A 20922-nucleotide genomic window follows, 5' to 3' on the forward strand; every position below is an offset into this window, starting at 1 on the left:
GCAATCACTAAATGGAAATTCCATTTTTTCTCTATAAATTTTAGTTATTTAGCTTGTACCAGAACATGTATAATGTTTGTTTTGTATATAATTTCAGCCTTAGTTTTATAATTTGTTTTTATTGGAAATTGTGTGACCATCAGATTAAGTGCTTTGACTGCATTCCAAGAATTACGATTCTTAAGAGAGGCAAAAAAAACCCCAAAACAAACAAAATGATAAGTGTATTATGATTTTTATTATTGACAGCCTGCACCTTTAATAAAAAAAGACTTGAGTATTATATTAATAAACAGCATGGGTCTAAAAATCATCACACCCACAAAAATCCCCCAATGCCCATGTGCAACAGAATGCCTTAAACCTGAGCTCCCTAAAACATTAACACTATTCTCCTGCTGTCTTGCAAACATTACTATTTCCTTTGAGAAATGCACATTAGTTCATATACCATTATCTTGAAGATGCAGACATTTAATGGCTGAGTGTACACAATAGGTCACTGCTGGCTGTTTCAAACTTCCGCCCACTACATCCCATCATGTGGAATATGAAAGTTCCCCTCACCACACAGATATTAGCTTCACTGAAAGGACAAAAGGCCAAGACAGTGAGTGTATGTGTTTGTATAAAAGAGACAGAGAGACCCTGAGCCATCTGATGGCTCTTTAGGAGAGCACTTTATCAAGTCCAGGGCCTTTCACTTTAATCATGGCCTGCCTCAGTGATAGCTTCTGGGTCAACTCGCTCCATCTTACCTTGTCCATTTCTCCAAACCCACTAACTGCTCTCAATATGCCATACTTTCCCTTTCTCTTATTCTCTCACTATATCTCCAATATTTCCTCATGCATGTAAAGCTCTGTTCCTCTGTGGCGTATGTCACGCTCAGCTGGCCAAAGGTTATGCAGTCATTGGAGCTGTCTCTGCGGTAAACAAACCTTGGGGGAAGGCTATGCCGGCCAATGACATGCAATTGAGCTTTGAATAATTGGATGGATGCACATAACGCTGCCTTCATGTGCTATCAGAATTATCATAAAGATGAGTTTCTTAATTGTACGTGAACAGTCATATTTACTACTGGGAAATTCTGAAGTAATTATGATAACTCACGTGAGTTTACGAGTTGGGTGGGTCATAAACTGTAAACATGGTGGAGAGGACAACCAATGCTGCTGTCAATGCTGTTCTCATAACAACTACATCCCTTTGTCTTGTTGCTAACGTAGTGTATTTATAGGCTAGATTTGAAGCGTAGTACATGTCGTATAAGCAGTGAAATAAGCATACATTTGACCAAAATTCCAGAATTGTGCTGTGAATGTTTATATGATGGGTCTCATATATGGGCCTCATATATTCGGTTAAATAAACATGAGTAAATGTGCATTGACACCCAACCCTATTTTTAAGTATATGTGATCTGTTTTGGTTAAAAACAATCGTATTGTACAGTATTTGTAGTTATCAAATGGGATTCAGTTTTTGATGTGCAGTCTTCACAAGCTTCATCACTCGTATGTGCCATTACCATTAGAGATCTGGTTGCCGTTCTCAATGGGGGCAGGGTTTGAAGAGTTGGGAGAAGTGTGGTTATTGGCGTTTTTGTCCTGTAACTGTGCTGACGGAGAGATGGGGCCTTGATCCTCTCGACCCGGCAGGTTAATGTTGGAATTTGAGAGTCCTATGGAAAAGGAGTAAAGAAAAATTAGTGCAATGAAATATGCGCATGCGTAACATATACATAAAGCACCACAGAATATCTATCCATGACAATTGACTTATGAGTTCCCAGTTTATGACAAAAAAAGGTGAGGACGTGGCATGCAAGTTAACACCTGCCACCTTGAGTCACTAACATTTCTACATGGGCATCTACAGCTGCTCTGACAAGAAATTACGGGAATGATTGAGTCTGGCAATGACGCTGACAGCAGGGAGAGAGGAAGAACGGGGGGATGTTTAAACCTTGTGGCATGTGCGTCTGCTTGGATCTGACCGCTACAGGGATAGATATAGCATAGGGGTCAGCTGCCCTTTTAAAGCCCTGTTTCCATTACAGCATGCTCTCACTCATGTCACGAGCATCTGACTTCACAGCCAGCATCTGGGGTTATCAGGGATTCATTAACTGCAGCTTTGTGTCTGGGACCCCTACAGACACTATATATTCAAGCACCGCTTTACTCTTAAGATTGCAAATTATGACCGACCATGCATATCTGAGCACTAATTTGTAAATGGGTTTGTCTTTAAAAAGTATTTAATTTCAAATGAAGACTACGTTTAATATATACAGCAGGGTCAAAAGTCCTTAAATGAAAATGCTTCTGTTTTGCAGTTTTTTACTATTTTTACTGATGTCAAACTATCAACATAATTGTTTCCTCTTGTGTAATTTGATTACAACTGTAATTCATATTTTGTCCCTTTATCTAAGAAAAAAAAACTATTTATCATAATAATAATAATAATAATAATAATAATAATAATAATAATAAAATATATATCTCTATAAAATAGCTTTTATATATTTTATGTATATATTACAAAATTATGAGGGCTTTATAACACCTAACTTTAAAAGGTGCAATATAGCTTGCAAAAACTTTATGTTGTAGACATGCTTTGAAATATTTCTCAAGTATGATAGTAACAATGACATTATGACAGATTAATGTTTGTTCATTTCACACACACACACACACACACACAGTCGTGAACATGTACAGTAATGAGAGATGTAATTTCCTCTGCTCTGGTGTGACACCGAGTGTGTCCTAAGATGCGCAAACACACACACACACACATTGTACTCTGGGGATTCACACACATTGCACCGATTCACATCCGTCAGCAGAGTGGGAGACTTTGATATTTAATATTTCATAGCTACATCATCTCTTTTCCATGTAATATTTATGTGACTGGAGCTAATACCCCCTGTGCCCTTTACAATAAACTGAATTCAAGACATATAAAAAAAAACATATATATATATATATACACACACACACATACACACACACACAGGTACAGATGACTATACACATGCAATCCGGTAACAAAAAGCTCATTGATTATGTCTCCATAACATCCCAGAAAATGCTGTTACACATGAAATTATCAAACCAGAATCATTCATATCAATCAAAGCAGAATCCTCATATTGTTACGTGATATTTGCTTTAGTTTCATATAGGGTTTAAAAGTATCTGTTTCTGGCTGATACAATTAGTTGTAGTGGTTGCTAAGTTAATTGTATTGATCTTTTGTGATCTTGGCAATGCATTATAAAAAAACTGAATGCAGACAGATGTTTCTCGTCTATACAAGGAACAAGTCAAACATCTCAACAAACACTGGCCTTAGTGGTGTCCTTTAGATGTAACCAATTATGGATTAAGATATTTATATTAATCTTGTCAGTTGCGCATTTGTGAAACAACATTGTATTTCTCACACAAGCACGTATGGGTTGGGGTCATATGGGATCCATGCTCATAAATTCATGATGGGAATTGATAAAGCATCTTTAATTAAATCCAAAGGTTAAGAGGAGGAGGTGAGGGAAACTGTGTTAAACACAGCATGTAAACTAAATTTGCATGCACACCCAACATCCTTCCTAAGAATGCTTTCACATCGAATTATTTTATTTTAATGTGACATTTAATGCTCTTTTTGAGCTTAATGTGCATTATATATTATAAAAATACAGATGCCAGAAAACCATTTCAGATTATTCTTGCTCAGTTCAACCTTTGGGCCCATAGTGTAGAAGCATTTAAGAGCTGTTGTTGCATAAAGATGTTGTCGTGCAATAAAAGTGATCCAGAGGAGAAGCAAAATACAGCCTAAACTGAGGTTTTATGGTAAATGTCTGTTTTATCAGCACTGACCTCACTGTTTTTGACAAACACAAAGTATGGCAATGGATGAGTCAAGAAAAACTAAACAGGACGTGCCTTTCAATAACCACATATATGAAATGACATTTAACCAGAAGAGTGCTGGGAAAGTTTCTATAATTTGACCAGACTATTTTAATGCTCCTGCAGCAAATTAAGCATGACTATGTGTGCTGGTGAGCGTAAACTTATTTGATGAGCTATAAAAATCTGCAATTTAATACAAATCTGTGATTCATGTCTCAACAGTTTAACAGTTTAAAAGGATAGTTCACACAGAAATGAAAACTGTGTAATCATAAACTTTGTTTCCATTACCTATTAAATTACGAAACTTAAACTGCAAATTGAAAATACGCCCAGTGGTAACATCAATTTTACAAAAGATTGAGTCGATGCTTTTGTTTACACTAGCTGTGCTCCAGAAGTGTCCTTTTTGCTCCACAAAAAATACATAACGGCTAGTGTGACGCTGCGATGTACATAACCTACTAACATCTATCAGCCTGACTTATCATGAGAGTAAAAAAAAGTTTTAGTATTACATCAGTTAATGTAAATGCCATAATCTTTTTTTTTTATAAAATGTTTTTGGGTGAAAATGTGATAAAAATGTACCTTTCAACATTGCTTTATCTGACTGAGAGGCCTGAAGTAAACACTGGCTCAACTGTAGTGCTTGATAGATTTGCTTGGTAATTCATGTATGCATTTCCTTTTGGTGCCACAAATGAACCAAGAACACATATACTCAAACACATGCACAGACCCTCACTCACCACTGTCACGTATCTTTCTTCCAGTGGTGGACTTGCGGAGCAGGCTGCGCCCTGAGCTGAAAAGAGTGTTGAGCTCGTCTAGAGGGCTGGTGAGGGGTCTCCCATTGGCAGGGTTGAAGAGCAGAGGCGATGAGGAGCAGGAGTGAGCTCTGCGGGGCTCTGGCCTCGAAGTCTTTACTGGGGAGAAGGGAGGTTTCGTACTGCTTGGGGGCGTCTCTGCCAGACCGTGCCCTATTTTATGGGAAACCTTGGGGGAATCAGTGGTAGCCACAGAAGCTGCACGGGTCAGGGCCAAGAAGTTTGGTTCAGGGGGAAAGGGGAAGTGGGATGGGGGACGGTAAGGAGGTGGAAGTGCTGCTGGAGGGGGAGGAGGGGGAGGAGGAGTCAAGGGTGGCGTAGATTTGTCTGGCATTAGGACAGAAAGACTTGGTGAGGAGTCAGCTCTTTGCCGGGTGTACTGTGGTGAGAGTGGGCTACCTCCATCCTGGCTGGTGTAGTTGAGGTTGGTCTCGAACACCGGCAACTTCTTAACCTCCAAAGGTGTAAGAGGGGACTCATCCGAGGCAGGAGAGCAGGTGACAGGGGATGGAGGGAAGACTAGAAGTGGGGGACGGTGTGGAAGAAGATTGGGGAATGGAGCTGGAATGTCACATGACGTCCCATCTTTTCCTTGCTGCTTTCCCCCAAGAGTGCCAGAGTGCTCCATCAAAGTCACAGGCCTCTTGATTTCCAGAACTGGGGCAGGCAGGGTTGCAGTAGTGGGATTGACAGTTTCAGGCTTGACCACCGGAGCTGACCCCACCTCATCAGGTGGGAAGTACTTCATTTCCTCGTATACTGCCTCTCCCAGTTCTGGACTGTGGGAATCTGCCAGGCTGAGGGCTCTTGAGGCCCCCACCATCTCAATATACACATCCTCCTCATCCTGGCAGGGGTATAAGCTTAGCACAGAAGAATGGGGGCCATCCGCAGATGCTGCTCGCTGGATGAGGCCCAGGCAGTGGCCGCCTCGTAACAGGCTGACAAGCTTCATGTCCGTGGGCCGTGCAGGAGAAGGTACAGAGATCTCCTCGTAAGAGCCTGTCAGTTTGGTATTAGGGCTGCGTTTGGGCTTGGGGGGTGGGATCTTCTTCATGGTGCTGTAGTCATCACTGTGAGGGCGTGGTTTAGAGAGAGCTGGAGGCGGAGTGGGATGATGGATGGTTTCGGAAGGAAAGGCAAAAGCCATTTAATAGAAGGCCAGAAACAATTTTCAATCAGCTGAAGTAGATTAAGACATTTAGTTCTGTGTTGCATAAAACATGCATACGGCCAAAAGTATGTGGACCTCTGAACACCACACCTACATTGTATTTGCAAATAATTAATATTTTATCTACATTTATTACATTGAATCCATTCATTAATGGCAAGCTGGTACTCCCTAATTCTCCTTGAAATCTTCTGGAAAGGTTTTTTCGCTAGATGTTGGAATAGGGATGCAAGTATTGCACCCATTCTGACAGAAGCACATCAGTGAGGTTAGAGACCCTGGTGTTGCATGATGGGGTCTGGCTCCCAAAGGTGAATCAGTGGGATTCAGGTTTAGGCTATGTGCAGGTCAATACATCATGCATAAAAGAAGAGGGTGTCCACATACTTTTGGACATGAAGTGAATGTTTGAACTCATATTTATACATACGATCAGAAGGAGAGAGTTGAGTTTTTGGTGGGCTTCCAGATGGAGAGGCTTGACCCTCAGCAGGGCTGTCTTTAGGTGCAATACTCAGCCCAGCGCTCACTGCCTCATATGATGCACTCAGACGTGTATTAGGGTCTCGTTTGGGTTTGGGAGGAGGTTGTTTTCGTGGGGAGGAGAGGCTCCCTCCATTTCCCTCCTCAGTGGAGTGTGGCGCAGGCTGAAGGGCTGCTTTGATTGATGTCCCAATACTGGAGTGTACCAAGCTGTCCATAACCAGGGGTAGAGGCACAGAGCTGGAGCGGAAATGCCGGAGTGGTCTGTTCCCCCCACGGCCTGCCACATCGTTAACCCTCCCACTTTTTTCAACAATCCTAAACAAAAGGATGATTGGGTGAATAATTAAGTAAATTCAAACGGTACAACTGCTTGTGTAAATAAGATGTTTAGTGCCGTTTCTGTCATTCATCATGACTGGTATTACCCTGGTATATTTTCCCCCTCCCCAATCTAGCAAATCATTATTCATTCATATGCTCGTTCTTTCAATCATTCACTCACTATCAGACTAGAAGCATATGTCCTGTCTCAATGTATGATGGGTAGTAAAGGTGCTAAGCAGCTGCCATGTGTGGGTGGATCAGCCTCAACCTTCATAAAATCAATACAACAATGTCAAGCTGTCTATTCATATCTGGATTAAGATTTCATTACACTTCACTAACCGGAATGGGTGTTAACAATAAAGATAAATAAAAACTAATTACTAGGCTTGTCAATAGATTTAAAATTTAACCTTAATAATTTCCTGATATGCAGGTCAAATTAATTCACAAAAAGTGGTACCTCATTGTAGTTAGTTACAGGTATTAGTATTAAAGACTTATAGACTACTCATTTTCACTTTTTTCCTTTGTACCAGTAAACAATAACAACAAATTAGCATTATATTACGATTCTAAACTCTGATATACAGAACGCCTGAAAAGATTATTCACATTTCTGATTAAGTCTAAGCTGATTCCTGTAATACTCTAATGTGACATGTACACTCTTGTTTGATATTTACCCTATAATCTGGGCCTACCATCTGTTGTTCTCATAGAAAAGGAAATGGAGTGGTGGGGTGGATAGTATTCGGGGATCGGGGGGTGGTGAGGGGTTACAGTGACTTAAAACCCTAAGGAGATTTCAGCAACCCAGAGTGGGGGAGGGTCTTATCTCTCTCTGATTAGCAGTATGGAGCTCCTCTTGAGTCGCTGATTGAGTTTGCCACATCTAGATTAGCTACGAAACCCCCATCACTTAATCACCTGCACCTCCCTCATTTGCGATGCTAAAAGTGAATGTATGTGATAAACGAGTGTGCATGTTTTGAAGAACAAGAAGCCCACCCCCTTTATAAGAGCAGATGGTCATATTCAGAATGATGGAAAAACAGCCAATGACAATGGCCAGCCAAATACACCTGTGTTTATGCTTGTATGAATAGATTCCCCTCTAATGATACTAACCAGCACTTCCTAGTCAACTGTTGCATTGTGCCTAAGTTCTACATAAATCTGCCCTGTGTTTTTGGATAGTTTTAATAAAGCATCAAGCCATTTAATGTGCTTTGATATTGTGGTTTCATCACAGGCATGGGATGGTCTTGAAGTTGAATGCCTGAAACCCCTTTTATCATAGCTTATGCAACTCATGCAGTCAGAAATTTAGTTTATTGTACCTTTTGAAACTATCAATATATATAAAAAAAGGTTTTGCATTTGGAATCAGCTTTGAGTACTGAATATCAATCTAAAAGCAGACCTTTTCAGATGGAAAGGGTAGTACTTACTGTATGTTCCGCTGTTAATAACATCTACAACAAACCTGAGATCAACCTTTCCATTTGCTGAATTCCCAGTAATATCACAAAAAGTACCAGCGATTCTAACATTAGTCATAAACTAACTGCACATTCCGTTCCTAATTTGAATGCAAAAAAAAAAGGAACAAGGAGAAGAGAGAAACAAGGAGGTCAATTTTCTTTGGATATAATCAGACAATCCAAAATAATTTAGACTGTTAGAGTGTCTAATATAATCCTTCAACAGGAAATCTCATAGTAGCAGAGATGTATTCGAGATGTCACATTTGATCGAATTTCAGCAGACAAAAGGGACACTATATGATTATTTCCTTGATCTGTATTTTTTTAAGAGCTAATTAAACAGAGACAGGACCACGCTGGATTTCTGAAAAAAAGAGAAACCTCAAAATGGCTGTTACCCTCAAAATAGCTGATTTTAATAATTGAGAATAATTTTGAATTTAGATGTGTATATTGTAAAAACAGATTACTAACAATTTATGCTTCATTAAAAGGCTAGTTCACCTCAAAATAAAAAATAACACTTTCTATGAAGCCTATATTTATAATACATAGTGTAATCTTAAATCATTATAATGAATGCAAAAAGTATCTTAAATAACTTTACAATATGTTGTATCATCTCATGATTATTCATAAGAACAGTTTTAATGTGTTATAATATTTACTGGGTATAGCTTTCAAGAGTACGACCATTTACAACACAGCGAACATGATTACTTCAAGTTACAACAGATTACAATTTTCATAGTTATAATCCATTATAAATCTCATTTCTTGCCATTTTACTGCTACTTTACTTAAAGTGGACAAATACCACTTATAAGCAGCAATAATACCAATTTTCATTTTGGAAACTTACTTTAACCCTTTAAATAAGTAACACATTCTCTTATATAAGTTTCACCTCTTGGGCGAGTCTTCTTCTTTGCCCACAGGTTCCGGTCTCTCGCCCAGCGGCGGAGCACTGATGTGACCCCTGAGGCGGTCATTCTCTCGTGCAATATCAGCTGCGTTTTGGATGACCAGGCTGTCGTAAGCCCGCAAACCCAAGTCCTCTGCTCCCTGCAGGAACCGCTGGACGTTACACTGCTCCTGCTGCCGAGACGTGAGCCTGCGCCGCGCACATTGTCTGGCCAACCAGCCACGCACCACTGAATCACACACACGATTAAGTAAAAATATGAGCCTGGTGACAGATCATACAGTATAACCACACAGTCTCTGTCGATCCCTTTTACCTTTCTGACAGACAATAATCTTCCTGTGCAGTTGATGGCAGCGATCATTAAGGTGATCGGCCTGCCAGTATCTCAAGAAAACCTTACTGTTCCCCATCTGAACGAGAGAAGAAAAGTGGGAGAGAGATAGGTAATCGCATTAGCTCTGTTCCAGAATCGAGTTTGCTGCCTACTACCTATATACACAGGAAAAAAAAAAGATTTTTGCTGCTTGTACAATTTACCTGAAATCAGCCAAAGCAACACAATTGCTGAACATTTGATCACAACTTAATTTAATTCTTTGGTACAACCCACTTAAATTTGTCAAATTAAAGTTTACTTAATCCACTTTCTTACTGAATCGTTATTGCATTGACTGAAATGGAATGGATAGACTGTTTTTCTACACGGCGCACTTTACTTTACATAGGACACAACTGGGTAGAAAATAATATAATTAAGTGCTATTTTATGAATTTTGAAACATCTGTTTGTGTTTAATGCTCAGCTATTTGGGGCATTTTTGTTTTCGTGGAGATTGTTGTTATGAAGATTATAGTGTTGGTAGGTCCATTCAATGAACTATTAATGTTAAAACAGTACACATTTGCTCATTTTATGTAACAGAGTTAAAATGCATTTTACCTTTTACCTAAAATCTTTTATTTAGCAGTTTAGACATATAATTGCTATGTAACCTAATAACCAAATAACAGTACATCACATGAGTCTCAGCTTACAAGTTCAACAGAGTTTGATGATAGCGTGATGCTAAACTAATGGCAGAAAATACACAGCTCACATACTGTATATGTTGTGTAAAATAGTGTAAAATCTGTGCTTAGCAGTCCACCTATGAACGTTTCCTTAAAGCTGTGTAGATGTCTCTGGAAACTCACCTGCCAGCCCTGGAGTTTACAATGCTGCAGAATGTGACGGCACTTCTCCTCTGCAGATGCTTTCTTCCTGTCAGTAAGGATGGTGTCCACCAGCTCTCTGTATCTGCACCACAAAACCCACATAACATCACTGTCACCCACATATTCAGCTGCAAGGGAATCTATGAGCCCATTACTGCTGCGTTATAGAATGATGCTCACTAATGCTTGTAGGGGAATGCTGTCTGCATTAACCATAAGGACCACCTACCTCCTGTCGGCCTTGTTTAACAAGGCTGGGATTTTCAAATACAATAACCATCTAGGACTTCTGAGGTTAAGCTACGAAAGACAATGCTCAATCAGCTTCACTCCCTTGGTGGGAAAACCCACCGAGAGATGCAATTCGAGGGTCAAAGGGTTTCAGAGTCTGGAAGACTTCTCGGCATCTGCTGCGGTGGCTGTTGGCAAGACAACCATTCACAGAGAAAGGTCAAACTTGGAGAGCTTTGCTGCATTGTTCTAGCGTAGAGGGATCAAGCATCTGTGGTGCGACAGGGTAAGCTGTAGACACACCCCTCGAACATGTGTGTGTGTTTGTGCATTTGGATTATGCGTTATGAACATCTGGCGCAAAGAAATGGTGTTTAATAATCAACGAGACTAAAGGAATTCACAAAGGGAGAAAGAATGTGCTATCCATACTAATTATATAAAATAATGCCTGCATGGTAGGTGGCGCTGACCAACAATGCATTTTTCCTTAGATATGTGTATCACGTATGGATTTAACATTAACTGCTGCTCAATATACAGCATTAAATTGAGACAAAGTTTAGTTCTATGCCAGAAACCCAAACTATCTATAATGCTTAGAAGAAAACATCTTAAAATACAAACAGAAATAGCATCAAGTAACATGAAAATGTATGTTTTTGATTTACCAAAAATCATCATTGAGTGCTTGCTATAACTATGCAATAACATTTTTGTCATCTATCGTCGATTTCGATTCCATAATGAGCAGGCAATCATTCTTTGTAGCCTATGCTTAATAACGCCACACTGCTTATTGTTATACATATCCTTTATCGTTATAAAAATACTGTGAGATGCATACAAAACATATATATATAGTCATAATCTATATAGTCTATATGCTTTCATGTTTCATGTTTTTTCAAATTTTGCTTTACCTTTTAGTAATGTCTTGATTATGTAATGTATATTTCAATAAATTATTTAAGAAGCAAGTTATGAAAGCCAGTGTGTAAATGATTATATTTCAACATATTTCCTATAATTTCTAAGCTAATTTAATATTTGTGTTTTTCTTTTTTTTTCCTTTTTGATTATTTCAATAATAATAAAAAAAATATTAAATTTAAATTTGGGCTCTGTTGTTAATTGTAACCTTATAGTAATGTAAAAGTGCAGATTTACTTTTTAATTATAAAAATAATCAATTATATTTAATTATTTTTAATTATAATTGAATAAAAAAAATAAAATAATAAAAGTTTAGCATTTCTTCCTTCTGCTGTACCCAAACCATATCAAACCGTGATGTGAAAACCGATGTACGTACCGAACCGTTACCGTACCGTGTGTCTCATTCCCAAAGCATTCTGCATTTTTGACTTTCCAATAATACTTCACCAAATCGATCTTTTATTCTTCCTGCCTATTAACACAATTAAACATGTGGTGAAAATACTTTTGCGTAGGCAGCTGCATTACGGACCATTAAAGTGTCACGCATGTGATTCGTGATGCAAGAAATCTTAATGCGAGAGTGAAAATTGACATCCTGACTTTCAACCAAAATTAATTAATTATTTACACTTATCCTCACCGTTTCCACTGAGCACACAGCTCTCATGCACTGGTCAAGTGGCACATGGTGAACAGATGGGAGGGTTGGGATTGAAGGGATGTAGTGTATTGGGGGGCTTCTCTATGCGCTCAGTCGAACACTTGCTTAAGCCTTAAGCCAAATTAACTCAGCGTCTCCCTTTCAATGTGATTTACAGCAGCCTGGTGCTTCTGAACTTCTCCTAACCCTTCTTCTATGACCAAGACCCACAGCTTCCCACAGGAGTCATCAACCGTGAAGGGAGCCAGGGGAAACCAAAGACCTCTTGTATATGAATATGAAAATTATCGATGCCCTCACAGTTTGTAGGGCCTTTGGGGATAGAGTCATATGAACTCAACAGGGTCGACTGCCTGGCAGTTAAGATCCGAATTGGGATTATGGGAAGGGAGGGTGTGCGTGGGGGTGGGTGGGGGTATCTACCTCAATATTCACAGCAAATAGCCACAATAAAACAAAGAGGATGACAACAGACCATCATCTCTTATTCTGAGCATCATTATGGCGATAAGAACCGCTGACGGCATTTTTGCTGTCAGGAAAAAAGCAGGGATTCGCGTATGAGCATTTATATTAATGCATACATCAAACTGCTATACCACTCAAAGTGCTGGAGCTGAGTGTACTAGGAAAAAAAAAAAACGGGAAGGTACAGAGAGAGCCTTATGTAAATCAGCGTATTATTGCAGGGTTTCCTGTTCCCAGCTGTTATCCATTAAATCCTCTCACTCTGTGGAAAATAAATAAATAAATAAAAATAAATATCACACAAGTGTTTGTGTAAAACAAATAAACCAGATGAAATGAGTGAGGTACAGCCATTTGGCGGTTCACGTTACGATGATCTTTTCAGATTGAGAAGAAATTTTGCACATGCAAGCTGCAGTATTATATCTGTTGTATGCAATTTGCATTATGATGGCTTCTGCAGACATTCATGAAAGAAATATACTTTTGAGCGATAAAAATAATGAAGGACATACATTACAGTGTATGTAAAACTGGTTCTTTAAAAATGTTTGTCATGATGCAACGGTATTATACACAAAATAATATTATTTTTAGGAATATCATATGACCCCTTAAAATCACAAAAGATTTCTTTTTAAAAATAAATAAATGAACAAATAAATAAATAAATTTGTCCTCATTTAAAATGTAAAATAATTATATATACTTAAATAATAATAAGTAATGATGCTGAAAATTCAGTTTTGATGTCACAATAATAAATGAAATAGAAAGCAGTTCTTTTAAATTCTAATAATATTTCACAATGTTATTATATGATATTTTGTATTTTGATCAGGTAAATGTACCCTTGATGAGCATAAAAGTTCTGACTTCTTTCATAAACATAACTGTTTTACACATTATTGAGAAAATGTCCTATAATTTCTAGTAATTACAGAAAAGTTTTTAAAAGTTTTTTTTTTTTTTAAATGACTGGAAATATTTATTTCACCAATGATATTTATTTTTATTGCATTATTTTGACTAATAACTGTTTTGTTCAACATTTTGGATGCTTAAAAAAAATCAAACCCTGTGTGCATTTAATTCTTATTTTTAGAATACAAAAGTATTTGACTTTTTTTTTTTTTTTTTTTTTTTTTTACCCCCTATAGCCATCAGGTCATCCATTGTAAATTTGGACCTCAGTGCCTTGGAAAAACATTGTTGAAAAAAAAAGATCTTTTGTACCTAAGAATAAAGAAAATCATACAGGTTTGGAAAACAATCATCAGGATGAGCAAGTGATGACAGTGTTATTTTGGGGTAAACTGTCTCTTTAAGAACATGGTAATGAATACTTTAATCTCTCACTGCCTCATTTAGATTCACGTCAACTAAAACAATCTACTCTGACTCAGATCCACACATTTGTTTGTGAGTCTACGTGTGCGATACAGTGAGGATGCTGCATTGCGTTTGAAGGTGTATGAGTAGTTTGTCCTGAGGCTTGAGCTTAACCGTGATAAATAAGCCTGTCGTATTCATTAGTGCTGGGCCAGAGACTACCACACACCTGAGGCTACACAACCCAATTCATTCATAAAGACCATGATGACAGAGAAGAAAAATACTGTACTCAAAGAATCAAATCATCCAAGAACTTCTCGATCACACGTCACACGTATATAAAAACCAACATCCATTCAAAAATATAATAACTTTCCCTTCACCCTCACACATGCTCATGAATGGCTTGATGGAGGCGCAGGAGGTTGTGAATGGGCTCTTTGTGACTGGCAGCCTCTTTTCTGCCTCGGGAAGTCAAGGCGTCTTTGGAAGAGACGTGCTGGATGGAGGGTACACATGACTCCACATCATAAGCAAACACAAAGCCTCATTTATCCAAGGCTTCACTTCTTTATTTACCCACGAGTCAACAGAAAATCAACACACGTGTGCTCGAACAAAGACTGGCACATGGCGCAAGAAAAGGGAAAATTGTTTGTAGCGATCGGTGTGTTGTTTGCTCTGGGCACTGCAAACAGAAATTACATGGTAATGCCTGAGAGAGCTGGTCAATATGTCAGATATGAACGATATACAATTTTAGCATTTGCTGCTGTAAACATAAAATAGCATAATTGTATATATACGCACACACACATACTTCTCTTGAACTATTTATCAATGAACCAAAAACAATCTTATAGGTTTATTTTCTTAACTTTTATAATACTTTTGGATTAATATAGGTAATATATAATCACTTTCCTAATAACAAGGTTGATTTTAGTGCTACTTAATTGATTGATTGATGCTTGATAGATGCTAAAGTCAAAATTATGTCACTACAAACAAGTGAAACCTGTGGAAAACAAGATTTTTTTTTCAATATATATATATATATATATATATATATATATATATATATATATATATATATATATATATATATATAGACTTGTTTTTCAGACAATGAATCAACAGACAAGTATCAACACTGACATTTTTACAAATATAGTGTGACTGGGGTATGAATAAGCGGAGTAAGATAAATACAGATTCTGTTTAGGGATACTTAGATGTAGGCAAAAGTCAGTGAATAAGAGCACTCAAAAACACAAATAAACAAGCTCGTACAGCTCTTGCCACACAAAAGACATATACGAACAGCTTGAATGTCATAAAGCAAACACACACTCACACAGTGCTGACAAAGCACCCCCCCCACGGAAGGCCATGAAAATTGACCTCCGTATCAGACAACCTCCAGCTCGAAAAGCCCCAAATTTCCATCATAATCGTCTGGCCTTCATCCGCCTGCATCCCATCAACAGCCTCTCACCCTGTCTGGAGCGCTGTAGCATTATTGTGATGCTAACACACACACACACACACACATACACACTCAGACAAAAACAAACCTCGTCACCCATGCACTCAAAGAAAAACAGAGCATCATGGGAATGTGAGCGACCATGTGCTGTGACAGACAAGTTGCGCTTCACGCAAATGAGCAGGAGACACGTGTGACTACCGATTGGCACACGCTAGATCCACCTTGCTCTTCTAAATGACTCTCAAAAATAGCAATGTTACACTTATCAGGAGACTATCTGCTTCATTTCATGTAGTCAAAACAATATTTACAATCACTGGAGAATCTGAGCTATTTTATCCCCAGTCTAAACACGAATGTCACAAATGTCTGGGTCATTTAATCCAGAGTCAACACGAGCTGCTGTCTAGGAGCTAAAATGTTCAGAGGATAAAGTGTCCACAGTCCTTCTCTCCCTCTCTCTCTCGTGCGCTCTCTCTTTCTGAAAGATTCATGATGTTTACAGCCAGGTAGTGGAAACTTACAGTGTCATGTGACCAGCAGCGTCCCGATTCATTATCGCACTGGAATGTTACTGTAATCCTTTTATCCTTTACCGAGCGGGAGAGAAAGAGCAGCGTGTGATCTAATGAAAGCACACCGAATTATGCCGCTCCGAAAAACAGTGGGGAAGGAGATTGGAAAATTAGACACTTAAGTAAATCTAAAATGATAAAACAGTGAGAAAGACACTCAGGAGAAAAGAGCAGCGATGAGGAAAAGCTCAAGGGGCCTATTCACACAGAAAGTGCTTTTCCATTTCACGGCACTGCTTTTCCATTGTTTTTTTCATGTAAACATGGGCTAGACGGATGTGTTTAAACTTTTGGCTCACGTCTTGGCATTTGACGCATGACACCAGATCAGACATGTGCTGGTATTTGGTAATGCCATATATCACAATGTTGAACGTGTATGATATTGTTATCGCGGACGCATCAAAATACTGTGAACAATTACTTATTACAAATATTATTTTAGTTTTGTTTTGTAATGAACGTTAAGAATACTCTTCTCATCAACTGTTTGCAATGCATTATACTGTTTAATATGCTGCATCAAACTCTGGTGTAAACACACATGGATGAGAAGCACGTGGCGGAGCGTGCGGGAGATGCCCTTGATGAAAGCACGGTTTCACTCTCTGACAGCAGATGGTGTTGAGCAGCGGAAATGCAGCTGTTACCCTGGAAACCCCGTAAAATATATGTGTTTAAAGGCACAACATGCAAGTTTTGGCCACTAGAGTTCACATTTTCAAAACAATAACAAAAGCGAAGCTTGATGACACTATGAAATACGATGTTCAGAGATGAGGTAATTAATTGTTTTAATAGATATTGTTATTATAAGGGTATATGTTACAACCCGATTACGGAAATGCCAGATGTTTTCATACGTTGCTAAAAAGAACATTTAGTGTATCTGGTTTAATGCAGTTTAAGGTTCAAAAACACATTATTTTCCACACACTGCACATTATTGTTCGTGAAATGGGGTCGATCTGTACAAAGCTCATCGTTCTAAAAAAGTCACGGTGTGCTCTGACTGGCCAGCTATCCAGTGCATTGTGATTGGCCGGATACGTGTGACGTACCAAAATGTGATGGTGTATCCTGGCGCTATGACACAAACAAAAGCCATCACAAATGAGGCATTTGATGCATCCAGTGGGGACATAATTACAGATTATAATGAATTGGGACTGTCTTTTTACACGTCGCTCTGCTTCGCCATGTCTGCATTCGTGATCAGAGAAACAACAATCTACAAGCCTTACACTACTGCTCAAAACACACATTTAAAAAGTAGCAATTTCTTTTAATAAGAACACATAACTTACTTAAAAGGTTGTGAGTCAAGCACCAGACTGTCCTAGCAGAGTTAGAATTGCCTGACTTTATAGTCTCTGTGTACACACAATCCTCAACAAACAATCCTCCTAATTGGGCTGAACATTTGGGCTAATGATATATATATATATATATATATATATATATATATATATATATATATATATATATCAATATCTACGGTGACCTTTGGACAAAAGTTGAGTAAAAAAAAAAAAGTGAAGTAATGAAATGGAGTGGGAACTTTACAAGCCTCTCCAGCCCTAAATTAAAGACTGTTTTGTGCAAAGAGAACGGGAACAGCCTATTCTACGTGTGTCAGTATGACACGAAGATGAGGCACTGTGTTCCCGAGGAAGATGAAGCCAGAGTCACACTGAACCCTTGCTTGACAGAAGGAACAGCCTGGTCCTCTTTCATTTTTGCTCGCACTTTTATCTTCTTCTTTCACATTCGGAAAAGCACAGGGAAGATTTCTTGAAATTACAATCTGCCCCCCTTTTCGATCCAATTTTCAATCTTTCTCTTTGATGCTTTATCCCATTTCTCTCTTTTCCAGTCATGTGAAGTTGAGCAAAGATCAGGGTGACCCTTCTGAGAGCACTTCATCCTCTCCGAAACTGCCCCATTATCACCCCATCAGAAAAATGGCCGCTCAAAAAAAAAAAAAACTGTTCCCACTGAGGCCTATGAGCATTAATCATAGTGTGAATCCAGTGTCACTCCATAGACGCTGCTCTCAGCACACACACACACACACACACACAAACGGTATATACTTTCTGCCTAACCTCAGCTGAACTGAAAGTCCATCTCGAGCATATAGCACAGACAGCTTGAGTCAGGCAGACACATATCAGCGTCTCAGAAAGTGCACTTACGATACATTTCCAGCAGGAATGCCGCTTTACCTCATTTGACCTGGCGGCAGAAATGGATTGAAAAACCTTGTGCTGACCGTATAGAAACATAAATATATGTCCACAGAAATAGAGTTTAACAGACGGCTTGACCTCAGTTAGTCTCCACGTAATATATATGGTTCTCATGGGAAACAGACTAGGATATGAACTGCTTGATTTAAAAAACAGACATGAAAAGCTAAAGCGACTACATTTTTAACATCCCATTTACCCAACATTAAGTATTAATAACAATAATATATTATTTATATTTATTTTTAAATGATTATATAACATATTAATACAACAGCAATTTTTTTTTATTTTTCCTAACTACTTAACTAACTATAATACTGTTATAATACATATACATACACTATAATACAATATAATATAACGTAATGTAACATAAGAATTCCTCTGATGATCCTGTCATACTCCAGACTTCAGTGTCCTTCAGAAATCACTCTAGTATGCTGATTTGGTGCTCATTTCTTATGAGTGGTAAAAATATATGTTTTCTCGGAATGCTTTGAGGAATAGAAAGTTCAAATGAACAGTGTTTATATAACCTTTTGTAACATTCTAAATGCCTTTACTGTCACTTTTGCTTAATTTAATACACTCTTGCTAAATAAAACTAAAAATGTTAAATAAAATGATATTTTATAATATATTTAACATGTAAAAGTTAAAGAACATGGGGTTTACGGTTTACAAACAGTATCGGGGCATCTATTTGTACCGTATCTTGCTGTGTCTGACATCAATCAATGGGTTGAAGATCTCACCTGCTCAGGAAGCTGGGGAAAGACAGGCGGACTGGGTATCCATACCGGATCATGCGGACCATCTCCAGAACCCCTACGTACTGGAGCTGTGAGGACACGTGGAAGCTGTCGAACACATCAGGCCTTCCGGCGCTGTTGGGCCTGACGCACTGAACAAAGTGAGGCGTACATGCTTGCAGCTTACTGGTGATCTCACACAGAGAGTTCTGGAACGAGAGAGAGAGAGCAGCGGGAAAAGACAGGTAAGGCTGTTGTTTATGTAATGTTACATTCAGATTTATCTCAATGACTCCTATTTGCTTCCATTTTTGTAGCAGCATGAGTCACGGTACATCCTCCTCTCACCATCTGTCACCACTTACAAGAAAGCCCAGACAGAACCTTTTTTTTTTTTTTTTTTTGCAGTATCTGCACTAAAACCCGTATAATGGTTTTAAAGAAATAGTTCAGTCAAAAAATAAAATTCTGACGTCATTTACACATGGTCATGTTGTTCCAAACCGCTATCACTTTTTTTTTCCTTTTAAAGGAGATATGTTGAAAAACACAGGCAACTATTTTCCATCTAATTTTAATGAAAGGGGACTGGAGCTGTTAAAATATGGAAACCACAATTAAAGTCCCATACGAGTTGTTTGTGCGACTCACAACTTCTGATGACTTAAAATACAGTGCATAGGTATGTCAACCCCCCCCCACTTTATATTATAAGAAAAATAAGAGTGACAGTCACAGAGGTCATATTACAGATGTCAAACATCAAACTTGAGTGTTTGGGAAATGCTTTTACCCAAAGCACTGAATGCCGCTTTCAAGGTACACCGTTCTAAATTTTATGTTTATGCATTTGTTTGAAATCATACAAATGACTCCGGTGCCACTAGTGACAGTTTTGGAACAAGACAGTCATTAAATGCTCATATATTTCCTTGATTAAGTAAATGTGTTGCGCACAAAGTACCCTTTATTTTAAACACGAAAGCTTAGATTACGCATGCCACCAAACATGTATAGCCTTTCAACGCATACTGAATTTAACAGGGACTCAACGTATGTGCTCTAAAAAGTTTCATCCTTGTCCAAGGTCTTTGCTATTTCTCTGTAGAAGTTAGGAGTAATAAAAATGTCTTTGTGCTCTTTGGCACTGGAGCTCTCGGTAACTCCTGAATGACAAGCATTGATCAAAACTAGCTTTTATTTATAATTTTTTAGTCATGTAACTAGCATTGAGACCTCGAGGGTAAAACATTTATAGAGCTACAGCGCAGGCCTGTCAAAGCCTGTCGATACAGAACCCACTGCAGTATTTAAGTCAATAAAAACATTGAGAAATTCTAACATCTGTACTAATGGATATAACAAGATCAAATTCGATATACACCTTATTACTAAAAGTAACAGGCAAGCCGATGAGCCCAGAACATGAACACAACAAGCTAAACCGCATGCTAAGGATATTCTTTACAATGCTTGGTTATTGTAATATTATTCCATACACATTCCAAGTGTATGAGAGAATCACAGCATGATCGTATAAAGTTACCAACTTGGTTCTAGAGTAATGGCCATGACCTCTGGTTAGATGTAGTTTTACCTTAAAGTGGTCATATGATGATGCTACAAATAATATTCTGTGTATTTGGTGTAATGAAATGCATTTAAGCAGGTCAAGGTTTAAAAAAAACACATTATTTTCCATATATTATACATTACTGTTGCTGCTCTCTGCCATTATCGTTATGCTCGTTACTGCATTTGGAAACGAACAGTGAGACTCAAAGCGTTATAGGAATAAGATTTAAAAAATTCAATTAGATTAA

The 20922-nt window shown here is 38.3% G+C and overlaps 1 protein-coding gene across 4 annotated transcripts in view; it reads right to left on the minus strand.

Annotated features, from left to right (window-relative positions):
* Window positions 1-20922, minus strand: part of myo16 (myosin XVI) — a 158457-nt gene that overhangs the window by 19076 nt on the left and 118459 nt on the right. For all 4 annotated transcript variants that reach the window (XM_043249183.1, XM_043249184.1, XM_043249182.1 and 1 more), the window contains exons 27-33: window positions 19103-19308; window positions 10368-10470; window positions 9487-9583; window positions 9153-9399; window positions 6376-6746; window positions 4694-5869; window positions 1535-1687 (exon numbers count right to left, since the gene is read on the minus strand). In XM_043249183.1, coding sequence (XP_043105118.1) covers window positions 1535-1687; window positions 4694-5869; window positions 6376-6746; window positions 9153-9399; window positions 9487-9583; window positions 10368-10470; window positions 19103-19308 — 2353 coding nt within the window. The remainder of the gene's footprint in view (window positions 1-1534; window positions 1688-4693; window positions 5870-6375; window positions 6747-9152; window positions 9400-9486; window positions 9584-10367; window positions 10471-19102; window positions 19309-20922) is intronic.

The sequence above is a fragment of the Puntigrus tetrazona genome, chromosome 9, assembly GCF_018831695.1.
Source record: "Puntigrus tetrazona isolate hp1 chromosome 9, ASM1883169v1, whole genome shotgun sequence".
Classification (NCBI taxonomy): domain Eukaryota; kingdom Metazoa; phylum Chordata; class Actinopteri; order Cypriniformes; family Cyprinidae; genus Puntigrus; species Puntigrus tetrazona.